Source organism: Cervus elaphus, chromosome 28 (assembly GCF_910594005.1).
Source record: "Cervus elaphus chromosome 28, mCerEla1.1, whole genome shotgun sequence".
Taxonomy (NCBI): domain Eukaryota; kingdom Metazoa; phylum Chordata; class Mammalia; order Artiodactyla; family Cervidae; genus Cervus; species Cervus elaphus.
In genome coordinates, this window is record NC_057842.1 from 25896466 (window position 1) to 25912856 (window position 16391).

The 16391-nt window shown below is 35.1% G+C and overlaps 1 protein-coding gene across 6 annotated transcripts in view; it reads left to right on the plus strand.

The window, feature by feature from the left end:
- Nucleotides 1-16391, plus strand: part of DOP1A (DOP1 leucine zipper like protein A) — a 135427-nt gene that overhangs the window by 52391 nt on the left and 66645 nt on the right. For all 6 annotated transcript variants that reach the window (XM_043890338.1, XM_043890343.1, XM_043890342.1 and 3 more), the window contains 5 exons: nt 1115-1285; nt 4621-4810; nt 9607-9705; nt 15154-15253; nt 16008-16117. In XM_043890338.1, coding sequence (XP_043746273.1) covers nt 1115-1285; nt 4621-4810; nt 9607-9705; nt 15154-15253; nt 16008-16117 — 670 coding nt within the window. The remainder of the gene's footprint in view (nt 1-1114; nt 1286-4620; nt 4811-9606; nt 9706-15153; nt 15254-16007; nt 16118-16391) is intronic.

Sequence of the window (16391 nt, forward strand, 5' to 3'; positions counted from 1 at the left end):
TTCCCATTCTATAGGTTGTCTCTTCACTTTGTTGATGGTTCCTTTTGCTGCAAGGAATAGCATTACTTATTATTATCACAGCAATAGATTTACTTATTGTTAGTAAAACAAAGTTACTAGAAATAACTTATTTGTTAGAAATAAATAAGTATTGGGTACTATGTGAACATTTAATAAGGAGCCTAACCTAGTCTAATTAGGAGATAGTCTCAGGGAAACAGCTTAGGCCTATGCCTGAAAGTCTAGGAGTCATGCAGACAATGAGGAGAAAGTGAGGGAGCAGGGATTGTGCCTTTCAGCATAGCATGTGTGAAGGCCTGGGCGCTGAAGAGAGTGTGGAAAGTTTTGAAGTGAACTTGAGAGGAATTGTTCAATGTAGCTGGAGCAGAGGATGCAGGAGTGATATTGGTGAGCATGCATGGGCTGTACAGAGGTATGTAGTAGCAAAATGTTAAAGCCACAGTTAGTAGTTAGACAGTAACCAGCAGGAAACCAATGAAGGGTTTTATTGAGAACAGCTGCTTCAGAGCAATACTGAAGCAGTACTGGATAGTTCAATGATTAAAATATGATGTTTGGTAAGATATGATTGAGATATCTTGGTGGTCTCTTCTAAGGAACTATCTGGTGGAAAGGGAGAGAATTTATTATATTTACAAAAAATATCTAAGAGAATGGCTTGGAGAGAAAACTTGATGACTGATTCCAGTTTAAAGTTTTTTATTTTTTTAAGGGTCAAGGATCACTCTGAGATGTATAGTTTTGGGTCAAACAGATGGTTTCTGTTGCCATATTTTGAAATGGAAATTACAGGGGAAGGATCAGGTTTTGGGGAAGGGAAAGAGAGGGAGTTCTGTTTACGAGTTGTGGAATTTGAAGGCCTTATGAAACAGCTAGGTGACCTTTGGGTTTATGATTATGAAGCTCAGATGAGAGACCTAGGTTTGTTTAATGGATATAGAAGTCATCACTATACAGGATAGATACGATTTTAAGCTAAGCAGTATAACTTACTATTTCATTTTAAAAATATTTATACACACATGTTGGTATATATGAATTAATATTTTATAGTTATTTTGTCTCTCACTTTTGTTTTTATTTTTTAAAACAGTTCTGGACTCTTTCCTCTCCTTGCAAATGCTGCCATGTCAGTGAAACCAACATTGTTGAGTTTGTATGAGATATATTATCTGCCTTTGGGTAAAACACTGAAGCCTGGTCTACAAGGATTGCTAACTGGTATTCTTCCTGGCTTAGAAGAAGGGTCAGAGTACTATGAGAGGTAAGATGCTATTGTTATTGCTGCAGCTAAGTAATCAAAGTCATGAATGGGTCAGCAAACATCCTTAAATCATTAGTATTAACATCACAAAAACTGATTATTCTAAACACTTTGGTACCTGACCTGAAGATTTTTGTAGTGTGTGTAATCTGCGTATCACACTGAAAATATAACTGGGTAATAAGAATATAGACTTGGATAGCTGGACTGGGTTCAAATCCTAGTTCGGCAGACACTATGTGAGCTTAGGAAAACTTTTCAATATTTCTGAACTTTATTCAGTTTCCTTATCTATTAAAAAAGCATACCATTCATTGTGTAATTGTAATATTGAAATACTTTGTCCAGCACCTCGCACTTGTAAGTCACTTAAAAAATTGTGACTCATAAATATATATATAAAATATATATATTTAAAATATAATACAACAGATAGGACATTTAGATTAATAAAAAGAATGGAAGATTGGGCAGTGCACCATCAAGTTTTAAATTGTTAAAAATAGCCTATCACCAGGTGCAGTACCCTTTCAATAGCTATTGACATGGTACTCTTGTTGTTTTAACTCTTCAAAGAAAATGATTTGGTCTGTTTGGAGCTTATTATTATTTCTTTGGAAGTTAATGAAAATGAAAGTAAAGTGAAGTTGCTCAGTCGTGTCCAACTCTTTGCGACCCCGTGGACTGTAGCCCGCCAGGCTCCAGTAGTGGTATACAGTGCTTGATAGCATTAAGTGTCTTTAATGTCTCTGTTACTGATACTCTTACCAAAAACGAAGTTATGAATTAAGATGTCAGAAATAGAAAATACCAAACTTTCTTTATGAGTAGGCGTAATGATTTATATTTATATAATTTATTTAAACAAGTTACTCTATTTTTTGTATGTTCATCTGCTGCCATAGTGATGTGGGAATCTAACCCTGAAAATATTGAATCTCTCTTATAAGCTACTTTGAGAAAAAATTAATTTCCGTTTCAGGACAATTTTAGAAACATGATGTGAGCTTATTTTATTTAGTTTATGAATCAGTTTTGTTTTAAATTGTTCTATTCTCTTAACAGAAGCATAGAATCAATATGATTTTGTAACTCTGCTAGTTGCAATTAAAAATTTAACATGGGGACTTTCCTGGTGTTCCAGTGGCTAAGATGCTATGCTCCCAATTCAGGAAGCCTGGGTTCGATCCCTGGTCCAGGAACTAGATCACACGTACTGCAATTAAAACATCCCTCGTGCAATCAAATAAATAATAATAAATTTTTTAAAAATTTAATGTGGAAATTGAATAATGATCTTTATGACTGTGGTATCTGTATGATTTATCTTGTTATGTGTCTTAGTCCTTTTTGCTTGAAAGTCCTTTGGCTTTTGTAAAAAAAAAGAAAAAACAGACTGAGTGGAAATTTATTTTCAGAAATTCAAAAATATTCAGAAATGCAAAAATTCAGAAATAAATTCAGAAATTTATTTCTCACTGTTCTTGATTCTGTCAAGGTGGTAGCATGATCATGTTCTGGTGAATGCCTTCTGCCAGATTCACAACCAGCACCTTTTACCTGTATCCTGACCTTCTGGAAGGGGCTATGGAGCTCTGTTGGAATTTCTTTCATGAGAACATTAATCTTATTCATGAGGGTGCCCAAAGCCTCCATCTTCTAATGCAGTCACTTTGGGGCATCAGGTTTTAACATATAAATATTAAAGGGACAAAAACTTTCAGATCATAGCATTATGTTTTGCCAGTTATTCAACACAAAAAGATGTGAAAACATGTTCTTTTAATGCATAAGTAGGTTGAGACCAGAAGAGATTACAGTGTTAGTATTAAATCACATAGCAAGTAAACAGTAGAACTTCATCAGATTCTCTTGATTCTGAATCTGTTATACAACAGTGTATTCAATTCTTGTGTATTACTTCATCTTGAATAATGCATCTTATATTTTGTCATAGCATAATTCATTCAAGTTGTTTAATTCAGTCAGTTCAGTTGCTCAGTCATGTCCAACTCTGCAACTCTATGGACTGCAGCACACCAGGCTTCCCTGTCCATCACCAACTCCCAGAGCGTATTCAAAATCATCCATCACGACAGTGATGCCATCCAACCATCTCATCCTCTGTCATCCCCTTCTCCTCTTGCCTTTCCCAGCATCAGGGTCTTTTCTAAAGAGTCAGTTCTCTGTATCAGGTGGCCAAAGTATTAGAGTTTCAGCTTCGGCATCAATCCTTCCAATGAATATTCAGGACTGATTTCCTTTAGAATTGTCTGATTTGATCTCCTTGTAGTCCAAGGGACTCTCAAGAATCATCTCCAACACCACAGTTCAAAAGCATCAATTCTTTGGTGCTCAGCTTTCTTTATGGTCCAACTCTCACATCCATACATGACCACTGGAAAACCATAGCTTTGACTAGATGGACCTTTGTCGGCAAAGGAATGTCTCTCTTTTTAATATGCTGTCTAGGTTGGTCATAGCTTTTCTTCCAAGGAGCAAGCGTCTTTTAATTTCATGGCTGCAATCACCACCTGCAGTGATTTTGGAGCCCAAGAAAATAAAGTCTGTCACTGTTTCCATTGTTTCCCCATCTATTTGTCATAAAGTAATGGGACTGGTTGCCATGATCTTCGTTTTTTGAATGTTGAATTTTCAGCTAGCTTTTTCACTCTCCTCTTTCACTTTCATCAAGAGGCTCTTTAGTTCCTCTTCGTTTTCTGCAGTAAGGGTGGTGTCATCTGCATATCTGAAGTTATTGATATTTCTCCCAGCAATCTTGATTTCAGCTTGTGCTTCATCCTGCCTGGCATTTCGCATGATGTAAATTATGTAATATGATTTCCAAGAAAAGGAAATATCCTTTAAAATTTTGTAGAAAGTCAACAGAAGATATGTTCTTCTATGAAAAAAGTGGAAGTGAAGTTGCTCAGTTGTGTCGGACTCTTTGTGACCCCATGGACTGTAGCCTATGAAGTTCCTAACTATTAACTAAAGTATATGTGTGTTTAACAGTTCCTTGAGGTAGATGGGACTTGTGGAGGTGTTTTTGCTGTTATCTTTTTACAGATGAGGATACTGAACTCAGAAAAGACTAGGAAAGACTAAGTGATTTCCCTAAATTATACAGCTAGTCAATGGTGGAACCAGAACTTTGACCCAGTCCTCTGACTCTGACCTGTATGGTTCTTCCCATCCACCCCACTTGTGTCCAGGGTGGAACATATGACTACATCAAGGATGCTTTCATACATTCTGGGAGAGTATAATGGTTTGTGCTTAGCAATGTGAAGCTAAATATTTCCCTTTTTAAAGCACTTTATTTTGTACCTCAGAACAAACACTTTACTGGAAAAGGTTGCTGCTGCAGTGGACCAGTCAGCCTTCTACAGTGCCCTCTGGGGTAGCCTTCTCACCAGTCCTGCTGTGCGTCTGCCTGGAATCACCTATGTTCTTGCCCACTTGAACCGGAAGCTTTCCATGGAAGATCAGCTTTATATAATTGGCAGTGATATTGAGCTAATGGTAGGTCTACACGTGTTTGCTCATTTAACTAATATTTCTTTATAGCCAGATTCTGAGAATCATGCCACAAACGATGTTTTTGTTTTCATGAGGCTTATATTTTTTCATCAAGGAACTTAAAGACCAAAATAGTCACATTATTGATTTGGAAAATTTCAAGTTTTTTCTTTTTCATAGAAAAGGGATTGTTATTTATATGTTATCTTCCTTATCTGTCATTCAAGCAAATAAATGGTCTTTATTACCATGTTGCTAACTTATCAGATCATTGTTTACATAGCCACACTCATTTTATTTTTCTAAAGTGAAACTTCTCTTGGATCATAGCTTTCTTCATAGGAAAGACAGATTTTAGACCAAGTAATAGCCAGATTCTAAATGGGATTTTTGCAAAGGAAGGTATTACTAAAGCAGACAGTGAAAGATAGTTGGAAAAAAAATCACATCAACTGCTTGCTTATACTTTTTAATTTAAAAATTAAGAACAGAGGGAAACCATTTATGCCTATAGAGTGTGTACTCTTAAAATGAACAATGAATGGAAAAACAAGAAAACCCTAGAGGGTCCTTTTGAAAAGTTTCCAAAAAAAGCTTTGTGATTACTCATCCTTTACTTTCTCCCCATGTGATTATGAACTGACAGATTTTTATACATATTTTGGTTATATTAAAGTATAATTAGCATACATTGAAATTTAACTTATGTGTACAGTTGTATGAATTTGACACATACATACAGACAAGCAACCAATACTATAAAATCAAGATACAGAACATTTTCATCACCCCCAAAAGTTCTTCTGTGTCCCTTTGTAGTCTCTCCCATTCCCCTACACCTCCAGGCCCTTGCAAACACTGCTCTATTTTCTATTCCTCTAGATTGTGGTTTTCACAGAATGTTACATAAGTAGAATCATGCAGTGTTAGCCATTGTCTGGTGTCTTTCATTTTGTATAACACATTTGAGAGTCATCCATGTTTTGCATATGTGATATGTGTCAGTATCTCTTATATTGCTATCTAGTATTTTATGAATGTACCACAGTTTGTTCATTCAGTGATTAACAAACATTTGCTTTGTTTCCAGTTTGGGGCAGTTAATAATAAAACTAATAATATAAACATTTTCATACAGTTATTTGTACAGGTATATGTTCTTTTTTTCCCCCACTTAGAACTGTTATTTTTTAACTTTAAAAGTCAAGATACAACTGAGTGTCTGAGCACACGATAGTTGATTTACAATATTGTGTTCGTTTCAAATGTACAGCAAAGTGATTCAGTTATATATATACATGTATCTATTCTTTTTCAAATTCTTTTCCCATTTAGGTTATTACAGAATATTGAGTTCCCTGTGCTATATAATAGGTCCTTGTTGGTTATTTTAAATATAATGTGTGTGTATGTTAACCCCAACCTCCTAATTTATCCCTCCCGTCTTTGGTAACCATAAGATTGTTTTCTAAGTCTGTGAGTCTGTTTCTATTTTGTAAATAAGTTCATTTGTGTCATGTTTTAAAAGATTCTGCATATAAGTGGCGTCATATGATATTGGTCTCTGACTTGCTTCACTTAGTGTGATAATCTCTGGGTCAGTGCATGTTGCTGCAGATGTCATCATTTCATTCTTTTTTTATGGCTGAGTAGTGTTCTGTTATATATATGTACACATCTTTATCCAGACATTTTTCTTGAGAAAATACCTAGGAATGGAATTCTTGGTTCATTTGGTAAATATGTTTAACTTTGTTAAATAACAGCTTTATTGAGATATAATTCACATGCTGTGAAATTTATCCTTTTGCATTGTATAATTCAGTGGTTTTTAGTGTATTCACAAAGTTGTACAACTATCACCACTATCTAATTTGAGAACATTTTCATCACCCCAGAAAGAAACCCCATCTATATTCATTAATCACATTTTCTCTTCACTCCTGTCTCACCACTGATCTATTTTCTGTTTCTATAGATTTGCTTAGTTTGCATATTTCATATAGATGAGATTATATAATATGTAGTCTTTTATGAATGACTTCTTCCACTTGTCATGACATTTTTGAGATTTATTTGTGTTGAGGCATGTACTTCATTCCTTTTAATATCTGAATAATATTCTATTGCATAGAAATAACACATTTGTGTTACTTCTGCTTTTTAACTATTAATAAAGAATTCTTTATGAATATTAATGTGTAAGTTATTGTGTAGACATAAGTTTTCATATCTTCTGGTTTTACACCTGTAGTGGGATTACTGGGTAATATGGTAATTCTTTCTTTTTGAGAAACTGGCAAACTGTTTTCCAAAGTGACTGCACCTATTACATTCTAGATAGCAATATATGAAGGTTCCCATTTCTCTACATTTCCTGTCAATACTTGTTATTGTCTGTCTTTTTTATTATAGCCATCCTAATGCATGTGAAGTGTTATCTTATTGTGGTTTTGATTTGCATTTCCCTAGAGACTAATGGTGTTGAACATATCTATGGTTGTTGGGCATGTTTAAATCTTTGAAGAAACGTCTTTTCAGATCCTTTGTCCATTGTTTTAATTGGGTCAGTTTTCTTTTTATTGTTGTGTTATGGGAGTTCTCTATGCATTTTGGATATTAAATTCTTATCATACATATGATTTCAAAATATTTTCTCCCATTCTGTGAATTGTCTTCTCACCTTCTGGATAGTGTCCTTTAAAGCACAGAAATTTTAATTTTGATCATATCCAATTTACCGATTTTCTCTTTTGTCATTTGTTGCTGATAGATTATATCTAAGAAATTGTGTCCAAGATCAAACAGATTTATTTCTGTATATTCTTCTAATATATTTTTTAAGGTTATAAGAAACTACCAAACTGTCTTTCAAATGTATTATTACGTTACCTTTTAATAACTTACTGGAAGTGTTAAAGAAGTCATTTTTTAAATTTTCTTTAAAAAACAAGTGCCATAACTGGAAAATAATTTACAGTACTTCACAGAGGACTAACCTCCTTGTTATTCAGAAAGCTACATATTAATAAGTAAATGTTAACAATCAAGTAGAACAATGGATTTGAATAGAAACTTAACCTAAGGAAATAAAAATAGTTCAAAGATATGAAAAAAGTTCTCAACATTGTTATAATAAGAGAAGCAAGAATTTAAACTGTATTGATACCCTTTTTCATGTATTAGATTGGCAAAAACAAAAAATGTGCAGGGCAGCACAGGAAAGCAAATTGTCACACAGTGCTGGTGAGAATATAAATATGCAAAACCTGAAGAGAAAACATTACATTATTTAAATTGTAACATCGTATATTCCAAGATATGGCAATTCTGCTTTGAAAGATTTGTCCTACAGGTGTGCTTGTACGTTATATATCTATTGCAACATAATTTACAATAGTAAATTATATAAGCAGTATAAATGTCCATCATTAGGAGCCTAGTTAAATTAGGATTAATCTATGAAAGGAAATATTTCTCTGACTATAAAAAATGAAACTCTGTTTTGCATATAGGGTTATCATTACCATCTTTCTAAATTCCATATATATGTGTTAGTATGCTGTAATGTTCTTTATCTTTCTGGCTTACTTCACTCTGTATAATGGGCTCCAGTTTCATCCATCTCATTAGGACTGATTCAAATGAATTCTTTTTGACAGCTGAGTAATATTCCATGGTGTATATGTACCACAGCTTCCTTATCCATTCATCTGCTGATGGGCATCTAGGTTGCTTCCATGTCCTGGCTATTATAAACAGTGCTGCAATGAACATTGGGGTGCACGTGTCTCTTTCAGATCTGGTTTCCTCAGTGTGTATGCCCAAAAGTGGGATTGCTGGGTCATATGGCAGTTCTATTTCCAGTTTTTTAAGGAATCTCCACACTGTTTTCCATAGTGGCTGTACTAGTTTGCATTCCCACCAACAGTGTAAGAGGGTTCCCTTTTCTCCACACCCTCTCCAACATTTATTGCTTGTAGTCTTTTGGATAGCAGCCATCCTGACTGGCGTGTAATGGTACCTCATTGTGGTTTTGATTTGCATTTCTCTAATAATGAGTGATGTTATGCAAAACAGAAAAAGAGACACAGAAATACAGAACAGACTTTTGAACTCTGTGGGAGAATGTGAGGGTGGGATGTTTCAAAAGAACAGCATGTATACTATCTATGGTGAAACAGATCACCAGCCCAGGTGGGATGCATGAGACAAGTGCTCGGGCCTGGTGCACTGGGAAGACCCAGAGGAGTCGGGTGAAGAGGGAGGTGGGAGGGGGGATCGGGATGGGGAATAAGTGTAAATCTATGGCTGATTCATATCAATGTATGACAAAACCCACTGAAATGTTGTGAAGTAATTAGCCTCCAACTAATAAAAAAATTAAAAAAAAAAAAAATGAAACTCTTTGTGGTGTTAAGGAAAGCACTTCAGAATGTACTGTTAAATGAAAAAGGCAGAGTTTGTGATACATGCATGCATGCTTTTTATTTACTTATATTTGCAGAAAATATTCACTGGTAGTCTTGATTGCTTGCACAAAGAAAACTGGGTAATTGAAAACAGAGATGGGAGAGAACTTTTTGGCTGTATACTCTTTAGTTATTCTTAATTTTGAACTATTATAATATGTTTACCTATCCAAAGCAATGTCAGTATGTATAATTAGTGGTTAAAAAAAAAAAGAAAACAACTTTGAAAACGTACTTTTATTTTTTAGGGAAAATTGAAGTTACATTTTCATGGTAACTATTTCCCAAGGTAATGCACAGTAAATACTAAAGGCTCTCTTATTTTAGGTAGAAGCAGTAAGTACTTCGGTGCAGGATTCAAGTGTACTTGTACAGAGAAGCACACTGGACCTCATACTCTTCTGTTTTCCATTCCACATGAGTCAGGTAAAACATTACTGCCAGTTTCAATATAAGGCATTCTTTGGAAATTCATAGATTCCTGATCTGTAGTTATTTTAAAAATTATATTTGAGTTGGATTCTTTTGTTCTATCAACCAGCAAGTACATAGAAAACATTTCCTTTTTAAGGAATAGAATTTCTGAAATTTGGGGGGAAATAACATTTATTGATTTGGGTAAAAATATGGCAAGTGAAATAGATTATTTCATACCTTAAAAAAAAAGTTCTAACCTATCAAAAGCAAGAGGTACTGTATTCATTGCTAGCTGTGAATGAGCCAAGACTTTTGAGACCTTCTGCCCAGCTGTTATTTTTTTGTCTTAATGTAATTTATTCTTGGTTTGGTGATTGTGGGGATGTGTGTCAGACCATTAGCAGAGTTGGCTATAATTTGAAAGCTAAATATCTAGTTGCTCTGACATTCTCTAGTACAGTTGAACCTTGAGCAGGTGTTTGAACTTCACGAGTCCCCTTATACACAAATTCTGTCCAGTAGTAAGTACTGTAGTGCTACAGGGTCTATGGTTGTTTGAATCCAGGGATGTGAAGCTGCAGATGTGGAGGTCCAACAAAATTATCCTTGAATTTTTTCAATTAGCTGTCAGTTCCCCTTAGCCTCCTTGTTGTTCATGAGTCACCTGTACTTTCATGACAGATGAGAACAGCTCACTTAAATCATAAATGAAGCTGGAACTTAATTGAATCAGTATCCTCATTTTTGAGGAAATCATCTAAATTCTTTTGAGTTCTAAACTCTGATGAATGAGTTTGAACACCAATGTGTAATTACTCAGAATGGTGGTGCTACATGCCTAACAAATGTAATAAGAAATGAAGAAGTTATACCTTGGAGAAGTAAGTTTATTTCGCAATCATCATTAGCAGAAAAGACCATTATTTGGGGTTTTGTAAGAGCTGTGGTTAATAGATAACTAGTGCATTTTCATTATGATTGGCCATGCTCAAATTTTTCCTTATTACTTTATTCAGTTTGAAATTGAGTTGTTAATAATTGAAGATTTTACATTTTATTGCCTATACTGCTCCTAGTAGTAGGAACAGTATTTTATAGGGGAAAGACATAAACTACCCCTAGTTTCTATTTTAAGACTTACCATCCTTAAGCCAGGGGCCTTTGTTCTGCCTCTGACTTTTCACTGAAATGCCTGCTGGGACATATCAGTATAGTCTAAACTTACCACTATAGAGGTGGTTAGCTGCTCACAAGGTAAAAATGATTTTTTGCTTTTTAAAATGCTCATAAAAGAAAATAAAGAAGAATATGACAAAGAAACATGTGGCTCAAAAGCCTAAAATGTTTATTATCTGGCCGTTTGTTGAAAAAACTTACTAACCTTTACTCCTAAACATTCCCATTGCTTTCTTCCCTTTCAAACATTCAGCAATCTTAGTCCTTCAGCATACTGATAGATGATTGAGCAAGACCTAAAGAATTAAGTCATGGTAGAGTTCACTTGAAAAGAACATGTAATCTCAGTGGACTAGTATTTCTCAACCTTTTTCCAACAAAAAGTTCACTCAGAACTTGCTTACTCTACCACTTCTGTATCCCTACCAGCCAAGATTTTCTCCTGGCTTCCTTCTGTATAATTTGTATTATGAAAACAGTAGCTATGTTGATTATGTTTCTTAAAAAGTACATACTCTACCCAGACCCAATTCTCTCTCCCCCATTACTATACCATATTAGGTTACCTGAGAAAAAGGATCAAAGGATCATGACAAAGTAACCTTTCTTCCCCGCTTCCCTCCTTTCCATGTCTTGCCTATAATAAACTCATAACCAGTATCGATTGTACTTGTAATTGAAGAGAGCCTTCATTACCTTATCCCAAAAAGAGTGCTGTTAGGGGTGTTAGCACTTGCCAAGTTTGTTAGACTCTTTTTATTTATTTTTTAATGAAAGTTCCCAGGTCGCTCTCGCAGTAAAGAACCTGCTTGCTAGTGCAGGAGATGTAAGAGAGGTGGAATCAATCCCTGTGTTGGGAAGATCCCCTGGAGGAGGGCAGGCTACCCACTCCAGCACTCTTGCCTGGAGAATTCCATGGACAGAGAAGCCTGGTGGGCTAAGGTCCATAGGTTGCGAAGAGTCAGATGCAGCTGAAGTGACTTAGAATGACCCTAATCTCTAGAAGTTACACCTTTAGTTGAGATTGTAGCAGAATTTTTTTTCCATGTTAGAAATATGTGGTGATATCAGTAGTAACCAAGAAGTGACTTCTTTCTTTCTCAGGGATGTTTTTCCTCTCAAAATAAGATTGGAAGACATTGCTATTACTTTTCAGGATCTTGTGACAATATCTATAATGTATATATCTGAGGTTAAATAGGTCAGCAATTCTTTGGTTTCATGGCCCCATTACACTCTTTAAAAATATTGAGAATCCCAAAAATTCTTTTGCTTATATAGGGTAGATCTATCTATGTTTATCATATTAGAAATTAAAACTGATAAATTTAAAATATTTATTTAAATATTAAATATTTAAATTTAAAATTTAAATTCACTTAAAAATAATAACAAAGTTATCACATTAGAACAAATGGTATTAAAGTATATTATAACACATTAAAAAATTAGTACATTAGCACTGTTTATGTTTTTGTAAATCTCTTTAGTGTCTGGTCTAACAGAAAGCAGAATGCTGGTACCTACTTTGGCATTCACTCTGTGGTTGTGGTGTTTTTTTTGATTAAAGTATCTGAATTAAGTTTGATCTCATACAAATACTAGTTGGAAAAGGAGAGTACTTCAATAGTCTTTTTTGTTAAAATAGTATATTCTTCTTTGGTGCTTTCCAAAACTTGACAAGTTATAGTTTTTAAAAAAAAAAACTAGTTGTAATATGAAGTCAAAAACCATATCAGTGAACTTTTCATAGTCTGTTTGATTAAAATCCACTGGACTTACACTTTGAGTGGATCTTGTACCATACATGCTTTTGTAACATCACAGGTGGCTGTTTGGAAAGTGTTGTTTTATTGAACTTTCTGTGTCTCCCAAGTTCTCACACTTGGGCTTCCCTGGTAGCTCAGTTGGTAAAAAATCTGCCTGCAGTGCAGGAGACCCGGGTTCGATCCCTGGATTGGGAAGATCCCCTGGAAAAGGAAATGGTAACCCACTCCAGTATTCATGCTTGGAAAATCCTATAGACAGAGGAGCCTGGTGGGCTACGGTCCTTGGGGTCATAAAAGTTGGACACGACTTAGTGACTAAACCACCAGGTGCTAACACAGCAATAAATGATCACATCTACTAGCATGACCACTGATCTCATCAGTAAGTTTGTTAGGTATTAGAAGCTTTCAAGTCAGTTCACTTCAATATAATTTCAATCCAAATACAGATTTTCCAAAATCTAATTTTCTCTTGGAAGCTCAGATTTTATTATTTGTTACAATGAATATTGTTTTCCTTGAAGAAGTAGGCTCACTTTGTTTATTTTTGAGAAAGTTTCTGCCTAGTGTCCAAGCCTGAATAATCGTAGATCATGTCAGTCATTCCTTCAGGTGAAAGTAGAATGACAAAAGCTAGTCGTTCACCTCACAATTCACATAGTCACACAAGTGCTTTTCCCTGAGACATCCATGATGCTTTAGTTACAGCAGGAGCGCTTTATGTGTACTCCTGTCGTTGCACAGACTATTGCAGAATACAACATGTATTTGAGTTAAATATTTAATGCAATAAATGTTTGCTGTTTAATCAGCAGCATTCTTAAGTGAAACTGACTTTTCTCCTTTTTTTATTTTTACTGAAAATACGTGACAGTAAAAAATACAATGACTGAAAGTACAGTGGCTGCCACTGCTGGCACGATTTCTGTTTGTGCTAAGATGCCAGCAGTTTTACCCACTATTGCATGAACAGAGCAAATGTTAACATGTAGAAAGGGCAAATACCATCTTGGTGTTGTGTTATAAATATTTTCTTTACCTGTGGACCTCCTGAAAGAGTCTTAGAGATCTCCAGGAGTCTGGGGACCACCGTTTGGGAATGTTTAGATTAATAGAAGATATCTGTGTTCAGATGAGCAATGGTATTCTGGCAGTTCTTGATCTGTGTTCTTTAACATGTCAGTTATTTCTCTAAGATTCCTTTAAAATAAGTAAACTAGGTCGATCCCTTTCTACTAATGTCTGTCAAAAAGCATGGTGTAGTAAAAAGTTGCCTAGTCTGATTAAGGAGAGGCGCATTCTCAAGCAGCTGGGGCACTAACCAGACATTTAAGTGCTTTGGCCCTGTGAGGGGCTCTGGTCCTTTGTTCTAAAGTGGTTGTGAGACTAATAGATTTTTACCTTACCTTGTAATGGTCACATTCCAAAATTCTAAAGCGACTATCTAGTGATATTCTTAAAATTGACAGCAATTTAATTAACTGCTTTCTTTTTCTCTTTTAACTTTAACCCTTTCAGCTAAAACAAGATCTCCTTTAGTAAATCATATTTTAAACATCCAATTAAGGCTATTAGGAAAGAGGCAAAAAAAAATTGAACTATTTCTCTTTAAAAGACTTGGAATAAGATGAAAAAAATTAAGATTTGTTAAAGCTGGGTGATGGGTTCAAAAGTTCAGTTCAGTTGCTCAGTCGTGTCCGACTCTTTGTGACCCCATGAACTGCAGCACGCCAGGCCTCCCCTTCTGTCACCAACTCCCGGAGTCCACCCAAACCCATGTCCATCAAGTCAATGATGCTATCTAACCATCTCATCCTGTCTCATCCCCTTCTCCTCCTGCCCTCAATCTTTCCCAGTATCAGGGTCTTTTTAAATGAGTCAACTCTTCGCATGAGGTGGCCAAAGTATTGGAGTTTCAGCTTCAATATCAGTCCTTCCAATGAACACCCAGGACTGATCTCCTTTAGGATGGACTGTTTGGATCTCCTTGCAGTCCAAGGGTTCAAAAAGGGCCCATTATATTGTTTTGTGTATTTCTCTATGTTTGAAATACTACAGATCAAAAATTTTAAAAAGAACAAGAAATGAAAAAGTTGGAATTGATGAAGACAGTGAACTTCTAAAGAATGTATGGTCAGTGTTGATACCACTGAAGACATAGTCTTCTCTTGTGTCTATCCCATCCTGCTCCATTTTCTTGGTTTTCTGTCTGATTTTGCTACTGTTGGATACGATAAAGAACTTTAAGATGGAGGTTAAAATAATTGAGTTAATAGTTTTAGCTATGCAACTAAATAACTGTTACCCACCTTTTCTTATTGTTTCCTAATCTGTAAAATACAAGTAATAATTCCTCTGTTTGGAAGATCATATGAGATAATGTTGTATGAAAGTACCTCATAAGCCCTAAAGTTCTGAACGTATTGTGAGGTATTATTTTTTTTTAAAGAGGAAAAAAATGTGATTTGTTTTTGTATGTGATTAAGTACGACCACATTCCCAACTGTTGCAGGCCACTCGACCAGATATGATCCGGATCTTATCAGCAGCGCTGCACGTAGTCCTGAGGAGGGATATGTCCCTGAACCGAAGACTTTATGCCTGGCTTCTCGGTAGGTGTTTGATGTGTGTGGTCTTATCTGGGAAAAGGATGAAGGGAAATTTTCCATACATAAGTATTATCAAGTTTATATATGTCCTAAATGAAGAGACTAAAATTTACTTAAATAGACAACAGTAAACAAACAAACAAACAAAAAAACCAGTATTAGTGTATGATCTGAAGAAATCTCAAAAGCTTCTTAGTTGAAAAAGCTATTTTAATCTATGGATCGTGTTCCCTTGCCAAGATTTTTTTTTTCTCCTTATAAATTGAAGCTGCTATACTATTAAGTATGTAGACAAAGAAGAATAAATTCATAATCAGAATTATGACATAATATCCAAAACTTGAATCAGGACTTAACTCCTGTCCCACACATGGTACCTTCTCCCACTCAGGCAGTAAGTTGCTGTGGACACTTGGCTCTTCCGTACTTTTTGTCAGTGTTTGGCCTGTCTTTATGACTCTACTGCCCAGAGTGAGAAGACACAATACAACTTATTTTGAATATTCTGAATCTTCAGTTATTTCACTGTTCAAAAAAAAACAAGATAATTCTGAAAGTATACTATGATACTCACTTATGTATTGAATTGGTTTCCCTTTATTAAACTATCTAAAATGATCTCTCTTGCTGACATTGATTGGGCTACTAATTGGTAAGTGTTTAGTGATGTTTCTGATATATTTGTTGTTTTGGTATTTAGTGAACAACAGTTTTAAGAATTCAGTTTTAATTTATTTTACACTTTGTTTCCATGGAGGTTTTGATAACAACGGTGCTATCATAGGACCCAGAAGCACAAGACACAGTAATCCTGAAGAACATGCCACTTACTATTTTACTACCTTTTCAAAAGAATTGTTGGTTCAGGTAATGGAGCTTTCTTTTTTTTGTTGTTACTCTATGACCACTGTAGTTACTCAATAAGTAATCTGTATGTCAAAGTCCTGCCTTCAATGAATTAATTTACAGTTGAAGGGGTGGAGATAAGACTCACAGATCTCCTAGGAATGACTGTAACAAGCCAATGACTACAGTAAAATGAATAAGTTATGGTAAGCTAGACTCACTTCTATGTAAGTCCTGAGATCTTTTTTTCATTTACTTTGTTTTCCTGACTTCATTATAACATAATTGCAGCCTC